This window comes from Adiantum capillus-veneris, chromosome 12, assembly GCF_014529385.1.
Source record: "Adiantum capillus-veneris isolate H3 chromosome 12, ASM1452938v2, whole genome shotgun sequence".
Classification (NCBI taxonomy): domain Eukaryota; kingdom Viridiplantae; phylum Streptophyta; class Polypodiopsida; order Polypodiales; family Pteridaceae; genus Adiantum; species Adiantum capillus-veneris.
In genome coordinates this window covers 72,403,346-72,420,843 of record NC_140942.1, presented here as the reverse complement: position 1 = coordinate 72,420,843, position 17,498 = coordinate 72,403,346, and the positions used below count along the sequence as shown (strand labels likewise).

At 42.7% G+C, this 17,498-nt stretch overlaps 1 protein-coding gene across 1 annotated transcript; it reads right to left on the bottom strand.

The window, feature by feature from the left end:
- Nucleotides 1-5,553: 5,553 nt before the first annotated feature.
- On the bottom strand, nt 5,554-17,231 carry LOC147445933 (uncharacterized). Its single transcript, XM_086525254.1, has 2 exons — nt 16,429-17,231; nt 5,554-5,925 (listed from the first exon to the last, which is right to left on the bottom strand). Exon 1 carries the CDS (start codon nt 17,029-17,031, stop codon nt 16,435-16,437), a length of 597 nt encoding a protein of 198 aa, XP_086381380.1. The 5' UTR covers nt 17,032-17,231; the 3' UTR covers nt 5,554-5,925; nt 16,429-16,434.
- Between the last annotated feature and the right edge of the window lie 267 nt (nt 17,232-17,498).

Genomic DNA, 17,498 nt, shown 5'->3' with positions numbered 1-17,498 from the left:
AAAAGAGCTAAAAAATGTGAATCCTAAATCATAGCTCAAATGAGGGTTTTGATGGCATGAATGGCTCCGAAAGGGAGGTAAAACCTTAGGACGCTTGATAAAAACGCTCTTGGAATGCTAAATTTCTCGATGCCGAAGTCGGAACCCTGTTTGCACTCTTGAAAGTGCGCACACTGCGAAAGCGATTTCGGGAATGAAACAACTCTGATACCATATGAAGAAGAGGAGCCGGGAGCACAGCGGAAGAGGAACATGAATACGCACACACACACACACACCACCATAGCCACACACACATGTTGGAGAGGGAGAGCCGACACACACTTTGTGCCCCCTTTCTTTCTTGTCTATCTTATGCACTTAGGCACAATACACACTCTACTTTCTGTTAGTGGCTCACACAAGTGTATAGTTGTACACTTAGGGTTAGTAGCAGTTAGTGATGGGCGATCGGCCACATGGCCATTAAACCTAACACTTGGTATACACCAGACTCGAGTATTACATTGTGTCAGACAGAGTGCGAATGAGTTAGCAAAGAATCCCATGTTTCATTCCAAATTGACACATCGAGGTCAGGTATCATGTGATACATTATATTTTGGCTAGCAAACGCATTGAGTTAGCCAAAGTACACATGAATGAGACCCAGCGGATGCTCTGACAAAGAGCCTATCTTTAGAGCGGTTTGCACATTGCATAGAGATAATGGGCATAGGTTGAAGCTATGATCATGCTTCGCACTTATATAGTTGTACATAATAACCCTTGCACTTATAGCCACTTGAACCACGTTGGCCTTCAACTGGGAGATTGTTAGGATTCAGGCCAATTGGCCGACCGCCCATCACTAACTACTAACCCTTATTCTTTGGTTATATGGAAAAAATAACGAGCGGTGAGTTAATCTTCTTACCTAGATCACCACCACACCTTGTGTCTTGATGTACTACACCGCACTCATACTCACATGCATGTGCTCCCACGCACACTTACATTATTGTGGAGGACTCAAAGATTTTCAAGAAATTTTGCATAATTAATAATTCAAGATAGGGTTCAAGGAATGAGATTTAATCGAGTTAGGGAGCCGAAAAAATACGTAGTTTCTTGGTTTCAACATATAAAGTCATTTGTAGTTGTTAGATTTCACTAGAATAGATCCAATTCCATGAGAGGACCTTTGGAATGCCAAAATTGTTCTAGTAGTTAGCACTTGTTGAAGTATGCAATTTTGTCTATAATTTGTAAGTGACTTGAAAACTAGTCGTTTTGACGGACATTTGAATGTTTTGTATCACTAAATACTAACACATGGCTTTTACAAACATAAAGCAAGTCATCTCAATAAGATATAAGCATTTTATAGTTTTTTTTGGCAAAAGAGCTAGAAGTTTTCCTAAAATTTATGACTTAATATGTAACATAATTCTCTCTATAGGGGTTGTATTTTGACATAGAAAAAAATCCAATGTTTTCTTTCCCTCATAACTAACCTACGGTAGAAGCAAAGTGTAAAAGCTTTGTTTCTAACTTGACAAAAAACTTGGTAGGAAAATAGGACACTTTAGTGTCATAGGACACATGAATGTCGTATTATAGGACTATTGTTAAAGGAGTTTCCTACGTGGGACCTAAGCAAAGGCTTATGCCTAACGCAAATGAAAGGCCCAATCTTAAGTAAATCCCTTAGTTTAAATGCAAAATCTTTATCCATAGGATAGCTTTGATTTTGTAAATTAGTAATTGCTTTAGGGTCTCTTTAAAGATACTAAGCATTGATCACTTCACTCTACAAGGTGAAGCTTATCATCTTCATCACATTCAAACATCCAAGTGCTAGCACAAAGAGTCAAGACTGATCTTGAGCTTCATCATCTCTCTTCCCTCCTTTATTTGTACATCTCATTTGATATTTTGGCAAAATCTTGCATTGATGAGCTTGCCTTTTTAGGCAAAAATATGCAAGAAATTTTCATTTGATTGAATTCTAAGAATATTGGATGTAAGAACACACACTATGGTAATCACACTATAATTGAAAGCCTTTTGTAACACTAAAAAGATTCTAACAAGTTGTATAGGCTAAACGGTTTTTCTATAAAAGCTTCGAAGCACAAAAGCATCTCACTATTTTTCAAATTTTCTTAGCAACAATTAGGTATCTCCAGTCTCGAAAAAATAAATTTTCTCAAAAAGTACTATAACCACTTAGAGTTTAATAGCTTTCTTTTGCAAAAAAAGGACATAAAGACGAGTGAGGAAGTGTGACATAGTTATTTGAAATGATACAAAGATAAATCAACTATTAAAAATTGTGCACGGGACCGTGGTTTTTCATTTAGAGTATTCTAAGTTGGTTCCTTTTAATACAAAGTGGGGAAGAGAGAGAGAGAGAGAGAGAGAGAGAGAGAGAGTTTCCCTTTTAATGTGAAGCACCTCCTCATCGACTCCACGATAGGAAGTAGCGAGATTACTCTTTATCCCTTGCCTTGAAGCTTGAAGTTTGAATCTCTTGAAGCCTTTTTGAACATCCTTGCAAAGCTCCTTCATGTTGTTCTTTTGAAGCTTGCACATTTGTATGCTCTATTTGGAGCTCTTGGGCCGTTTGCTTTGTGTGATATTTTTCTTGAAGCTCTTGCCAAAACTCCTCTGGATATTTGACTATTGCAGGTGTGAGAAAAGGCTCCAGAATAGACTTGGTGCTACATTCAAGTCTTTTGTGTGTATTGTTGTGTGATTGCTCCCCTATGAGGGTTGAGCGGGGGTTGGAGAGGTGTGGGATCCCCTCTATTAGAGCCGAAAAGGCATTTAAATTGAGCTCATTGGGTGTTTCAAGTCTGTGCTTGTGGTCTAAAGGTTTGGGTGCTCTCCTTGCAGACACACCAAGGCCTTGAGCACAACTTTCACATCTGCCAGTCTTGCCTACCTAAAAGTAGATTCGAGCACACAACCCCCCCCCCCCCCCCCCCCCCCCCCCCCTCTCCCCCCTCCTCCCCCCAATTTAGGATGGAGGATCTAATCACCAAGCTTCCACGTGAATCATTTGTCAAGGATTCCAAAAAAAGGCAATAAGAAACCCTCACACAAACGCACACGCGTGCACACACACAAACACACCCAATTATAGAAATAGTTCTAGAAGGGTTATTGGTGTCCGATTTGGGGGCTTAGGGGCTCTATGGAGAGCTAGAGCAAAGGAGAGTAATGCTAATCCAAATTATTAGTGAAAGAAAAACCCTAATTTTTAATGCAAATCTTGTTTCTTTGGCTTCAAATTGTGGATAGTAGCACACCCTCAAAGGGGTACATACCCCATCATTAACAAGCCTCCAAAAGAGATTGGTGCAGCTCTAACATGCAAGGCAAAACAATTATATTAATGATCACAATTAGCAAGAGAGAGTGCTAATAGGATCTAGCATAGTGAAGTTGTGCTTAGGATCTATAGTGTGATTAGGAGATACTAATCACTAGCATGTCTTTGATACAAAATGTCGGGTTTTGGGTGGATAAAGGAAAGTTGCGTTCATACTAGTAGCATGCTAGTTAGAAATTGCTCAATGGCATTTGACTAGACACAAAATGTACTTGATTACTTCGTGAAAATGAGTACAAACGAGGTGCTTAAATAGCACAAAGGAGGTAGCATCTGCTGACCTCATGCATGACAACTTGGAACAACCTATTTAAAGAGCCAAACTTGAACTTGCATATGTAAGGGGTTCTACACATGATTTTATGCTCTAGAAACGTTCCACTTGGGGTGGCTTACGACCAAGGCCTCTTTCGGCAATTCTACACATGCCATATGACACTTAGGATTCCCAGTAGACAAGGGACATCCTCCAGTGACTATAGGACAAAGTCCACGAGCCTTACAATTTGAGTACTTCATTGATCAATAACCAAAGTTCATAAATGTCATGGCCAAAGAGGTGGTCAAATAGGGATTAACATACAATATGCATTACATGACTCGTAACATGTGGTGGAATAGGTTGTTTGTACTTGAGTATGGACAAATGGGATTCAATGTTTTGAAATAAGAAAGCTTCTCTTTAATTTCTCTTGCAAGGATAATCAAGATAATTAAGTTGTTAATAAAGAATAATCAAAATAAGGAAGCCTCTCTTTAGAACCTCGTGCAAGAATAATCAAGATAACTAAGCTAGTTGTTAAGGAACATGCTTTGAAGAGTCTATGTTTCTTGATGCATCCACACTAGTGTTTGTTTGGCCTACTCACTTGATGGCTAATTTTATAACCTAACAGATAAACGATGTTAGTTATAACTTATTATATCACCTATGGCCTTTCCCAATTCACACCTTCTACAAACAAGTAACAAAGTAGATATATGCACTTGTAGCACGCCACATCTTTCAACAAATCATGCTCCCTAGCCTTTCTTAAGAGAGTTGCATCAAGTGCCTTTGCTATGATTGCATACTACCTACCACCTAGCAATGTGTACCAGGGCTCGGGAAACATTTTTTGTGGACCCGGCTTTGGAACCTTTTCACACGCATATGAGCAGGTTAACTCTAAATTTGAGAGGGACAATCACACTAGAAATTTCATATTATAACTAATAACCAGCTTGAGAACGTTCTTGCACAAAATTTGAGCCGGTCATTTTTCATTTTGAACAGGCTTTCGATAAAGCGAACCTATCTTTTCCTGAGCCCTGTGTACACCATTACTTTTATAGCTAATTACTCACGCCACTTGGTCTCCTCTCAATAACTACACTTTCTTCGTCGCATCCTCTTCGTGAAATTGTGTCCCTTTCATGTCACTAGGTTGCACGCCATGATAGAATTTATGCCACGTGATGGTAAAGCACAATAAGGCACAAAGTCATAATTTTATACCAAGAAAAAGACTGCTTAGCAAATTTGCTACTCTCTCACAAAGAGACTAGCATCTTGAGGTAGAGATCCTGGTTTGGAGCTACATGCGCTAACATGTGTCCTTGATTTTCCCATCACTGCCAATAGGAAGCACAATCCCATGGCTTGCAAGATTGGTCCGGCCAGTTACCAAAAAGACACACCGAGTTTTATACTAGTCGTCGTCATCCTAATCACAAAGTATTATATAGCCACCAGGTACCTCCAAAGTGCATTCAGGCACATTGCCACCAACAAGGATCGCAGTTGTGCTAGATTGTACAAATGGTGCAAACATTAAATGTGTAGCTCCTACAATATGGTTTCACACCAAGTCTGGAACAATACTCATCCACACGGCAGTTTAAGCTCATTCATACATGTTAGACTAGCATTTCCCATTTACATTGGTTGCCCCATATTGGGTATGAATATGACCACAAGCACACCTATACAAAAAACCTCAAGGTTGGAGAGTTGAGAGCTAAACTCTAAAAACAAATCGTGCCGAATTGAAAATCTGCAAACAATGTTTGTCAAATCTTCAGCATATTAAAACCTAAACCTAACCAGTGCTTGAAAAAGTGTGTTGTGATCTTCCTTATAAATTTTGAAATTTACCTCTGTAAATTTGAAAATTGACAGTTTACCTCCAAACTTTCCAATGTGTAGGTTTTTAGCAAATAACTTTATTTCAAGCACCGCCTATGCCCCAGCTGAAGGTTCATTGAGGGCACAATAACAAACAGTAGTAACGGAAGGTACCACATTATTAATGTGAGTCTGTTGTGATATGGCCATACAGTAATTATGTGTATTTACAGAGGTGAACCTGAAGTTCAGGTCCTAAACTCATTCACAACCATCAGCTTCAAGATGCATCAATGCTCAATATAAGCTAGATAACGCAGAATCATGGACATGTGAATGCAAAACTCTCCGGCTCGAGTGCATCTGGTACCACAAAAGACTTCACTCTCATAACAGAGCAATTTTCATCAGAAATTTGACTTGTCACTTTCCTCTTAACCTGTAGACACAAAACGCAACCATATGAGTGTCCCTTCAAAGAGAGTTCGAAGAGTCTCTCTCTCTCTCTCTCTCTCTCTCTCTCTCTCTCTCTCTCTCTCTGTCTGCCTTCTTTTAAAGGTTACAAAAGCACCTAAAAATGGGGCGCTGATGAAAAGCCTCCCCCCAAAAACATGGCCAAAACTGTGTAGCCCTGCTGCCACGTGGCAGCCTGCAAAACGCGGCACGAATTACGAATGTGCAACATCAGCACTGTGCGGACAGCAGCCACGTCATCATCACTGCAATCTCTCTTATCCGGCCGGGTTGAGTGCCACGTCATCCCTTTTGTGACGAAGGACAAGATTTTCCAAGTAGATCATTTCGTATGTATAGGATCCAGAGACTACTTTTGGTAAGTTAAGGAGGTTTTGCAAAAGTCTCACGAACAGCACAAGACAGCAATAGACATGCATCGCCGACACTTGCAGTTGAAGGAAAGTAATTGGGTGCTTCTTAGGTTTGAGAAGGCACGCCTTAGGAAAATGAGGGGTAATGAGAAGCTTTTTCCAAACCTAAGTGTGAGATACTATTGGCCCTTTAAGATTTCCAAAAAGATCAATGATGTGTCCTTCCACCGGATACTTGGACGATTGACACTGCATTCCATGTGAGTCTATTGAGACCTTTCAAGGGAGAAGTGCTAGTAGAGGTAGAAGAAACTGAGGTCTCTACTTAAGCAAGGTCCTAGCACACATGGAAACGGAAGTGAAGGGTAAGCTGGTCCCCAAGTATTTGGTCAAGTTCAAGAATTATCCGGCTCTTGAGAGGATGGCAAATACTCCTCAGATACTCGAGCTTTACCTTGAGACCTTTGGTTTACGTCCGGCTCTTCAGAAGTGCACGTCGAATCAGCGAGTTGAGTCTGGTGTGGTGCATGCTGCACGAGAGGGGAGCCACTCCACTAGAGGAGAATACAGTCAATCAACTTCTCTCTAGGATTTTGGGGGTGCTGACAGGCTGATAGTAGTCTGTTGAATGACTTTTTAATATGTACATAAAAGGCTGCCATAAGTTTTGGGCTTGCGATTTGGATTCCTTAAAGAACTCAATAAATCATATGCTCTTTCAATTGTTGTTTTTGTCCAAGTGTGCGTGAAAGATGAAATGACTGCAGCATTCAACATTTTGTCTTGTTGATGTGGATCTGGAGTGACGAGATTTAGTGCATCAAGATATCCGTGAGAGATAAGTGCGCACTGCAGTCTAGATGTGATGGCTAAATAAGTCATAATTATCATAGTTCATGTTTAAGATCTCGAGGGGGATAGTGATGTGAATGTGATCATGACCGCTCAATAACTTGTGTCTTTGTGCAAGTGGCATGGTTTGAGGTGGTCAAATGCATGTAAGCATAGATTCAGTGTCTATTGAGCTATTGTCTTTTCCCGATCTGTTTTGTAGGCATAATCGAGGGCAATTACTATGGGGTTATGTCACAAAAGTGATGACGTGGCATTAACAAAAGGCACACACGCGCGGGGGGGGGGGGGGGGGGGGGGAGAGAGAGAGAGAGAGAGAGAGAGAGAGAGAGAGAGAATCCAATGCAAATGATGACATGGCAGTCTGTACTACTGACGTGGCACCGCATTTTGCAACGAACATTCCTGAGCTGCTGACATAGAAGCTTTTGGGTATCAACAATTTTACCGATTGATTTTTGAAGGCACCATCTTTTTGATATGTTGCTTTTCTTGCCAAGGGCGTTTAAATATGAGCCTCGAGGATCGTCTCTGGCAGATAGTGCATAGTTGCACAGTTGCAAAGGGACTCCCCAGCAGTTATGCTCTGTGATTGCTAATAAAAACAAAGTACCGAAATGGGGGCAGTGCAAATGGAAGCAGAACTCCACTGCTTCGTGTCGCAACACTTGGAGTTTTGAAGTTTAAGTGGTAATGATTCCGAGTTGTTTTCGTGTGTTGCTGTGAGATTACCGTCTTGTCAATGCCAAGCCAATTACAATACTCCCATCTTCGTGGCCATCAAGCATCCCTAGGAAATCTAGTACAAGTCTTGCTATCATCTTTCCCTTCTTTGCTCGCTCCTTTGTCGCTTTAGAAGTTTTGGTTTGTCCCTTTGATGACATGGCACTAACCCATCGACAGAAGGAAGACACACACAGCTCATTGCAAAGGATGACCTCACAATCAGTAGTGCTGACCTACCAATGCGTTTTACAGCCGAATTTCCATAACTGTTGACGTGGTATATTGGCGTCAAAACTAGCGCTTTTAGGCATCAGTAATTTTAACAATTGCTTTTCAAAGGCACCATATCACGTGACACATCCAACCTTATGTGTTTGTGGACAACAGCATGACCAGGGTTCAGTTCAATCAAGTCAATCTAGAATAGGAAGTGATCTGGCACTTTTGTGAGTCTGTTCGCAGACCGTGCATGTCCAAACACTTAGATTAGATGATCAGATTTCCATCAGAACCCATGAGTAGCATTTTTACAGTGCATAGACCTATTTTCCCTATTTTTGACATTTTTCACTTATTATTTTTAAGTGACTTTTGTTGAAAACTAGGTAGGGCAATTTTGCTAAGTTTGCATATATAGAAACCTAGCGCTAGCACTTTTAGACAGAAGAGGCAGCAAGAGCACTTGCTCAGCAGGCAACTTCTCAGCAAAACCCCCAGATGCCCTAGAGTTTTTGCATCCCAGCAGAAGGCTAGCGTTTTTGGACGAGATCAGCCAACGTTTTTGCTTTGACAACAGCCTGGCGACAGCAAGAAGCAACAAACTCCCCAGCGTTAGCAGATTTCCACCGCAAGAACAAAGATCAGCCCTAGCGTTTTGCATCTGCAATTGCAAATTTTCGCGACGGAATCCCCACAAGCATCAGCGTTTTCAATTTTCAGCAGTTAGCACCCGCAGTAGAACCCCCGAACCTCGCAAATCTCACCTTCCCGCAGCAGATTCTCGCCGCACAGTTAGATCCAGCGCAGTTTACAGTTTCAGCCCGGAAAACGCACATTTCAGCATCTGTGTTCTCAGCACGTCGTCGTCGCATCGTCGCCATCAACATCGTCACCAACATAGAGTCAGAATTCAGCAGATAGAAGATTGCAGATTTCAACCACTAGCAGTTTCAAATTTCAGCCCGTCTCGTCGTCGACATCGTCGGCAAGTCCAAGCATTGTAGAGATTTGTGCAATCATAAAGTAGACCGCTCTCGCCATAGAGAGTGGGGCCCTTGGAGGAGGGTTTGACAACTTCCTTGGTGTCGTATTCTCTTCTCTCTCTATCTCTCAGTCTCATGCACCTTCACTCACAGTGTCCATTCACTTTGTTTGTGTCCATTGCACTCTCTCATTAAAGAACGGAAGGCTCTTACTTCCCTAAGTAAAGGGAACCTTGAGCACAGTTCGGAGCACTCATCTTGAGCAAAGTTCAACATTCACTTCCGCTGCACCTTACACACCAGCTTTTGATCTGTTGCTTTTTGGCCAAGGGCCTTTAAGTATGAGCCTTGGGGGTCGTCTTTCGGAGAGCAATGCATGGTTGCACAGTTGCAGAGTGACGTGGGCCATTGCATCTGAAAGCGGAACTCCACTGGTCCGTGTTATGAAGTTCAAGTGATACCACACTTTGGAACAATGCGCATATGAAAGCAGAATTTCGCGCTTCATGTCACGACTCCTTTGAGTTATGAAGTTCAAGTGAAAAATTATTCTAGTACTGTTTGTGTGTTGCTGTAAGATTATTATCTTGACCAAGCCAATAACAATACTCTCATCTTCGTGGTCTTCAAGCATCCCCATGCAAGTCTTGCTTTCATCTTTCCCTTCTTTGCTCACTCCTCTAGCACTTTAGAAGTTTTGGCTTTTCCTTCGATGACGTGGCACTAACCCATCAACATAAGGCAGAGGAGAGAGAGGAGACTCATTGCAAACGATGACGTGGAAGTTCGTACAACTAACGTGGTAGTGCTTTTTATAGGGGAGTTTCCGGAATTGCTGACAAGGCATATTTGCATCAAAAACAAGCTTTTGGGTGTCAACAATTTTAGCAATTGCTTTTCAAAGGCGCCGACTTTTTGATCTTTTGCTTTTCAGCCATGGGCCTCTAAATATGAGCCTTGGGGATCATCTCTGGTAGATTAGTGTATGGTTGTACACTTGCAGAGCGACTCCCCGACAATTGTACTCCGTGAGTGCTAACACGTCAGCAGTTTGTTACATCCCTCCTTGAAAGAAAGTAATCGTCCGCAATTACAAGCATATCTGTAAAACAACTCAAGTTAGCTCTCAGAGTATCTGGACGCAGAGACTGAGAGCGGAGGACCCCTCGAGTGTTGATACTTTGCTCAAGCATTAATATAAAAGAAATACCGAAAGGGGCGCCAGTCTTTGGGGCCAATACCTCTTGGCACGGAACTACGCCGAGTCGTGTCGACTCAAGTTTTAAAGTTGTGACGTATTTTTAAGCATCAACTGCACCCTGCAAGCAAGACTGTTGCTAAATTGGCTTTATCTTACAGAAAAATAATTCTAAATGAATTATTGGATTTATAAGTGAGAGGGTTTTCTCGCTTGAAACACCAAGGAAAAATAATTCTAAATGAATTATTGGAATTTTAAGTGAGAGGGCTTTTCTCACTGGAGACATCCGAGTATAGAGTATTCCTAGTGCGTCATTTAAAGTAATGACGGGAATATCTGTAAGGCCACCAGGAACGGGTACTTCTGATGCGTCACATCGGATGGGTGACAGGGAGCATCGGAAAGAAGTATCCCACCATCCGGGAACGGACATCTCTGATGCGTCATAGGATGGGTGACATAGAGCATCGTGAAGGAGATTGTACCGTAAGTTCGGTAGGAAAGAACTAGGTGATGGGTATTCCTGATGCGTCACAAGGTGGGTGACGGGTGCATCGGAAAGGGAATATCCATAGTTGGGAGGAAATTCCGAACTGTGTTAGAATTGTGCACAAGGAAAAAGCAAGCACTTGAATGAAGATGGGTTCAAAGGAAACTTTGAGGAAAAACAGATGCTTTTTGAGAAAGAGGGATTGCCTTTCGGGAAAGCAGATGCTTTCTCGCGAGGAAGTCTATGTCTGCATTGCAATTGTGCATGTGATTGCATCCAGGGACGCCTGGGAAGTGCTGTGAAAGCATTGTTTTTAACTTATAAGGTTTTATTGAGTTTTTTGGCAGATTCAAACCATTTTTAAAGGTGACTGACCGCCCACTTAATAAGTGGGCAGCCATCTGATAAATAAGGCAACAGATCAGCCAGCGTTTTCTCTCTCTTTTTCTGGCATAGCATCGAAAAAAAAAAATCGAAAAAAAAAACTTTTTGAAAAAAAAAAAAAAAAACGGCTGCGATCTCTACGCGAGCAGCTATCGTGCCCGTGGCTAGGAGCTATAAAAGCATCACATGCCCTTACTCAGAGGGGAAGACCAATCTTTGCAAGGAGGAGATGCTGCTGCAGATTTCAGCCGTAAAGAAGACGTTGCCGGTGATGCCCATGGCTGCCCCAAGTGTACCAGATGTCGTCAAGACCCAGTGCGCGAGTTCCCTCACAAAGAAGTGCCTACGGAGCGGGTTTCCATCGCGACAAGCTGCTGTTTTTCTCTGTTTTCAGCCCATAAACGTCGTAGACGGGGCTGGTTTACGAGAAGGAACCCGAGAACACACCTCTTTTGTGTGTAGGATTGGAAGAGAGGATTTTCTATGTAGAGATCTCTTCCGGGGAATTGCTTTTTCGAGAACCGAGTTGCGTTTCGAGCGTCGAGACTTTGAAGGTAACGATTTTCATGTTATGATCTCTGAGTATTTGATTGCAGGTGTACTTCCTCTTCGTGAGGGAGTAGGAGCAGAGGAAGGCATGAGCCTCTGCAGGAGAAAGCGCTCTGAGGAACTAGAGCTAGATCAGCCCAAGGGTTTCGTACCCAAGTTTGGGAAGCAGATCCACGGATTGAAGAGAGGTAGACTCTCGAGATGTGATCCGGAAGTTGAAATTCCCAAGGAAAGGACTTTGTGTCCAAGAAAGCGGAGTTATTCTGCAGGAATAGGACTCTGGAAACAGAGTCGGAAAAGAGTTGCAGGGATGCCATGCCTTGAGTCTGGAAGGTGAGATCCAGAGGCGAGAACCTTAGTTCTCAAGGATTTGGAATAAGGAACGAAAGTTCCTTGGAATAGGGTTTTGCCCTACGAATCGGAAGCCGAGGCTTCCGGGAACCATCAAGTCTTATTCTAGAACGAACGTGGTAACACGTTCGGTTCAAGTGCTTGTATAGACTTCTCCTCAGTAATAAAGATACTATTACGGGGGGGGACCAGCCCATCTTCTGGTCCCCAGTACTGTGTCGATCTTCTGACTCTCTATCTCTCTCTCTATCTATTTCTCTCTATATCCTTTGGCTTCAGTACTAAGTGATAAAGTCTATTTATCCGAATGTATTTTATATTGTTATGCGCTCCCGTTTGTGACAAAGACAATTACCAGCAAGAACCTGGATGCAAACGAGCCAAAATATGGACAAATTGATGCTCAAAAATAGCTGAAAATCAGCCAACATATGCCACTACAAAACGGAGAATATCATCGCCGAAAAGCACACATCATGTGCATCCACATGGCAATACAAACGAGTATCAAAGCATGCACCAAGCGTGCATTAAATGAGCACCCAAATCAGCTGAAAAATCAGCTCACAATCATGTCAAAAATGCTTGCAAAACTCTCTTCCAATCCGTGCACCACACTCTTAGATATAGGTTCAATCCCACAAGTCGATGCGCATTAACCTGTGACGAATTCACTCTCAAATCCTGAGAGTCCAGAAAAGTGTATACATCCACCAGACTGTTCTCAAGGTATGCGCATAAATTTGTTGAAATGCTCAGCCCACACTCTCTTCATTGAGAGCAAACCATATATGCACAAAACAAGAGAATGACCAAGCTCAATCCAAGCTCTCTGGTTGTAGCACATCAGCTCCAAAAGCACTCTAAAACATCACAATATGCATACATCAGCTGCATCTCAATCTAAAAGTGTATGTCTGCGTATGCGTATATATACACATGCCAAAAAACTCCTGCAATGCAAATGACTTGTAAGCAGAAGAACCTACAAACGTAGACCACCCTACTACTTGAAGTAGATATCTCCCAAACCTGTGGAATTTGCAAAAATTTCCTTTTGCAAGGCTGTCGAGCACACGAAAACGGTTAGGAATACTGGGAATCGACCTGAAACACTGATTCTAACCAAGAGAAATCTCATCTGCAAAATCTGCAGTTTGTCCTTCACGACATGCAAACAATCGGAGCCACGTAACTCAAAATCGATGAGGTTGCCTTCATTATTTTTAATAAGGCCTTAGGATAAGGAAGTTAAATTAACTTTAATTATTTGGGCCCAACCAAGTGGTCGAACAAGTGTGAACAGGTAATGCAAGAGCAATACCGGTGCGGCATTGTGTCGAGAACCTTTAATATTCTCATGGGTAGAATTAATGTTAACATTTGTAAATTAGTTGCACATTGTAAAGTGACTTGAGAACTTTTAATACTTAAAAGTTGAAGGGTTTTAAAGTTTTAAAAGTAAGTGTGCCACTTGGCACACTTACCCATGCAAGCTCTCTCACTCTCTCATCTCCTAGCTCCCCCTTCTTCCCCTCCTGTCTATTTAAGAGCACAACCCTCTTTCTTGGCAGGTTGGCAATGCTCGTAACCCCCCCTAATGTAAGCATGCTCTACGCAGTGGAGCTCTCCATTAGAGCTTGAGAACAACCCCTTGTGACATGTGGTAGCTCTAAGCTCCCATTGTCTAGAACAAGGACTCTCACAACTATAGCCACCTTCTTGAGAAGTTTCGTTGCGAGAAGTTGCAGCGGACGCTCTCTTCCTACAGCGTAGTGGCTGTAATTTCTCTGCTTTCAGCCCCTAATCATCTCGATTAGGACGATTTTCAGTAGAGCACTCACAGAATTTCAGTTTTCTCTACTTATCTATGCATACACAAAGTTTGGTGCAATTCCATCGCGAAAAAGGCCTCCGGTTCCGGCATTAGACCGTGTCACAAACGGGAGCGGACATAAAGAATCAACAAGCAGAATGTAAGGTGCAGCAGAATGAATGTTTGAACTTTGCTCAAGATGAGTGCTTCGAACTGTGCTCAAGGTTCCTTTTGTTCTTATAGAAGGGAGAGCCTTCCGTTCTTAATGAGAGAGTGCAATGATCACAAACAAGTGAATGGACACTGTGTGTGCAAGTGTATGAGACTGAGAGATAGAGAAGAGAACACGACACCAGCGACGTTGTAAAACCCTCCTCCAAAGGCTCCACTCTCTATGGCAAGAGCGGTCTACTTATGATTGCACAAATCTCTACAATTCTTGGACTTGCCGACGATGTCGACGACGATGAGGACGACGACGAGACGGGCTGAAATCTGAAAACTCTAAGGGCTGAAATCTGCAAATCTTCAATCTACTGAATTTTGACTCTATGTCGGTGAAGATGTCGATGGCGACGATGCGAGGATGACGCGCTGAAAACGCAGATGCTGAAATCTGCGTTTTCCGAGCTGAAGCTATAAACCTTGCGGAAATTGACCGTGCGGCAAGGAACTGTTGCGGGAAGGTGAGATCTGCGAGGTTCGAGACTTGATCTGCAATGTCTAACTGCTGAAAACTGAAAACGCTGATGGTTCTTGAGTTTCCGTCGCGGAGAATCTGCAAAACGCTAGGGTGTGAAGCAGATGCAAAAACGCTAGGGCTGAAAATCTGAAATCTGTCACCGTTTGTCTTGCAAATGCAAAACGCCAGGATGGTCTGATGTTCTGTTGTCGCCGGAATCTACAAGTGCAAATCGTTGGCTGATCTGGTGTTGAAAACGCTAGGTACTGGATCTGCTCCAAAAACGCTAGGTCTCTTAGGGGGTTCTGCTGAGAAGGTGTCTGTTGAGCGTGTGCTCCTACTGCCTCTTCTGCCAATTAGTGCTAGCCTAGGTTTGCTTATATACAAACTTACTCAATTTGCCCTACCTACTTTCCAACAAAAGTCACTTAAAAATAATAAGTGAAAAATGTCAAAAATAAGAAAAATAGGCTAAATGCACTGGAAAATTCCCCTGAAGGATTCTGATGGATTCTGATGGGAATGCTTATGATCATGCTGTGTGCAACTGGAGGATATGCATCTACACTAAGTGTCTAAACATGCACGGTCTGCGAACAGACTCACAAAAGTGCCAGAACACTTCTAAATCTAGACTGACTAGACTGACTGAACGTGCTCAACGTACAATATGTCATGCCTAGGAAAAGGGATCACATAAAGACATTGACTAAAATACAGGAAACGATCACAAATGAAACACTCGTACAATGCGTGCTTACGAATCATGCGAACACATAATACTTCCTGTAAGGGTTCTTTGGACCTAGGCTCGAGAGCCAAGATCGCTTCTTCTTGAGGGGATTCTTTGGACCTCGACTCGAGAGCCAAGATCGATCTTTCGTGATTGATCGAATCTGCAACGAGGTTAGCTTCACTAGAAAAAAGCATCCACTAACACATCATCCTTGTGAACAATCATATCATCTTCATGCAAATCCTCATGCTTGTGAGAAATCACATCTTGATCATGCAAATCATCATGCTCGTGAGAAATCACATCTTGATCATGCAAATCATCATGCTTGTCATTGTCATCCAAATCATCATTCTTATCATTGTCATTCAAATTATCATGCTTATCATCATGCATATCCTGTGTGTCATGCTTTGGAGAAGAAGAGACTGAGAGTGTCACAAGGCGGGCACCACGTGCCAATAGAAAAGAACAGACTGAACAACTTTTAACACTTCAATAACAACTGAACTAAAAGAGAGAGAATCTAGAGAACCCACATAACCCACTTCCTCTGTCAATGCAATAAATGAGAACACGAGTGTGGCCGAAGTCTCTCATGATCCTCCCATTGATGAGTCTCTCATTAAGTGTTATGGTCATATGAACGGTCCGCATTTTGTCATATTGTTTGACCCAGGCAGTATGCATGATTTGATTAGTGACTCTCTTGTCGATAGAGCCCGCTTGGAGGTTAGCAAGACATCTCCTTTTGAGGTGTCAGGCTTCTCTCCCGGTATGGACTCTCTCATCACGCAAGAGTGCCTTGATGTTTTGTTCACTGTTCAACAAGTGTCCTTCCGCAGAAAATTTGTTATCTCTCCTCTTTTAGGATATGATATGCTTTTGGGCATTTGATGGTTTCATGAGCATAACCATTTCATTGATTGGGCTTAGAATACGTTCACTTTCAACGCCAAAGTGACTCTCTCATTGTCATTCGTGGAGAGCAAGTTGTTCATTCTGCATCTCTCATTTCTAATGTGCAGACGAAGATTGAAGAGAATCAGGTCTCTCTCTCTCTCTCTCTCTCTCTCTCTCTCTCAAAAATAAGATCATGCATGCACAAAAACATAGCTATGTGCACCTTGCATCAGGATGAAGCTTGCAGTAAGGCCCTGCTTTCTTCTTGCTGTTGCTTCTCCTCACCTTCTTTTAAGAGGCTGTCTCGAAGACCCATAAGCAACTTGCCCAGCATGTTCTTCCCAGAACCATCTCCACCATCACCCCAGTAGTGATCATTTGCCGTGCGCTCGACAAGCTTACACCCTCTAGTGGAAAGAAGGGTTTGTCTGAGGAGAGGATGTTGGTCAAATTTTGCACGTAAAGCGATCCGCATGACTTCGAGCTTTGTATTTGTGGTTCGGCCATCAGCACCCACAAACTCTTTGTTCCAGTCTTGTCGCAGAGGAAAACGCCGATCACGGCCAAAAGCAGCAGCTTTGCTGGGCGTAGAGGTGGTGCGCACGCGCTCTACGAGGGCAGGATCGCTTGGAAACTTCATAGCCTGGAAGTAGTGCTCTGTAGTGGGCCACTTTTTGCCGTCAAGGAAGATCTCAGCCGCGTAGAAGTTTGAGAAGCACCCATAAGGAGATTTGTGCTGGTGATAGAAATGGATGTCAGGAGCTCCCTGTGCAAGCCTTGCATGCATCCTTTTTGAATTGAGAGGGTTTCCTTTACCGTTGCGCATGGCGAAAGTCAAACCGCGTGCTGCGTACGCACCTGATTCTAAGGTCCCTGTGCGATGCAGGCTCAGCTGGCCCAATCACTTAGATTGCCTTTTTCGACACTGTCACACAGCGCGGTGGTCACGTTGATGATGAGCAGACGTCAGGTCATGGCAGACGCCTCTGACCCAGTGCTCGACAAAAACCCAGGTTTAGTGTAATCCCACCTACAAGTTAACTTTGAGATTTACCTCTAAATTTTATATTTGAAGGTGAGAAAACCTACAAATTTTTTTATAAATTAGTGTAATTTGGCCTGAAAACCTTCAACTTTAGTCAATTTACCTCTACTGTTTCTCAAATGTAGGTATGCCAAGTTTTTGAAAAAACACTTTTTCGAGTAATGCGAGTCTCCTCTTGCATCCAAGGGGTCACCCTCACCCCCTCCCACCCAACTAATATTCTTTGTAAGCTGATTGGTGCAGCTCCC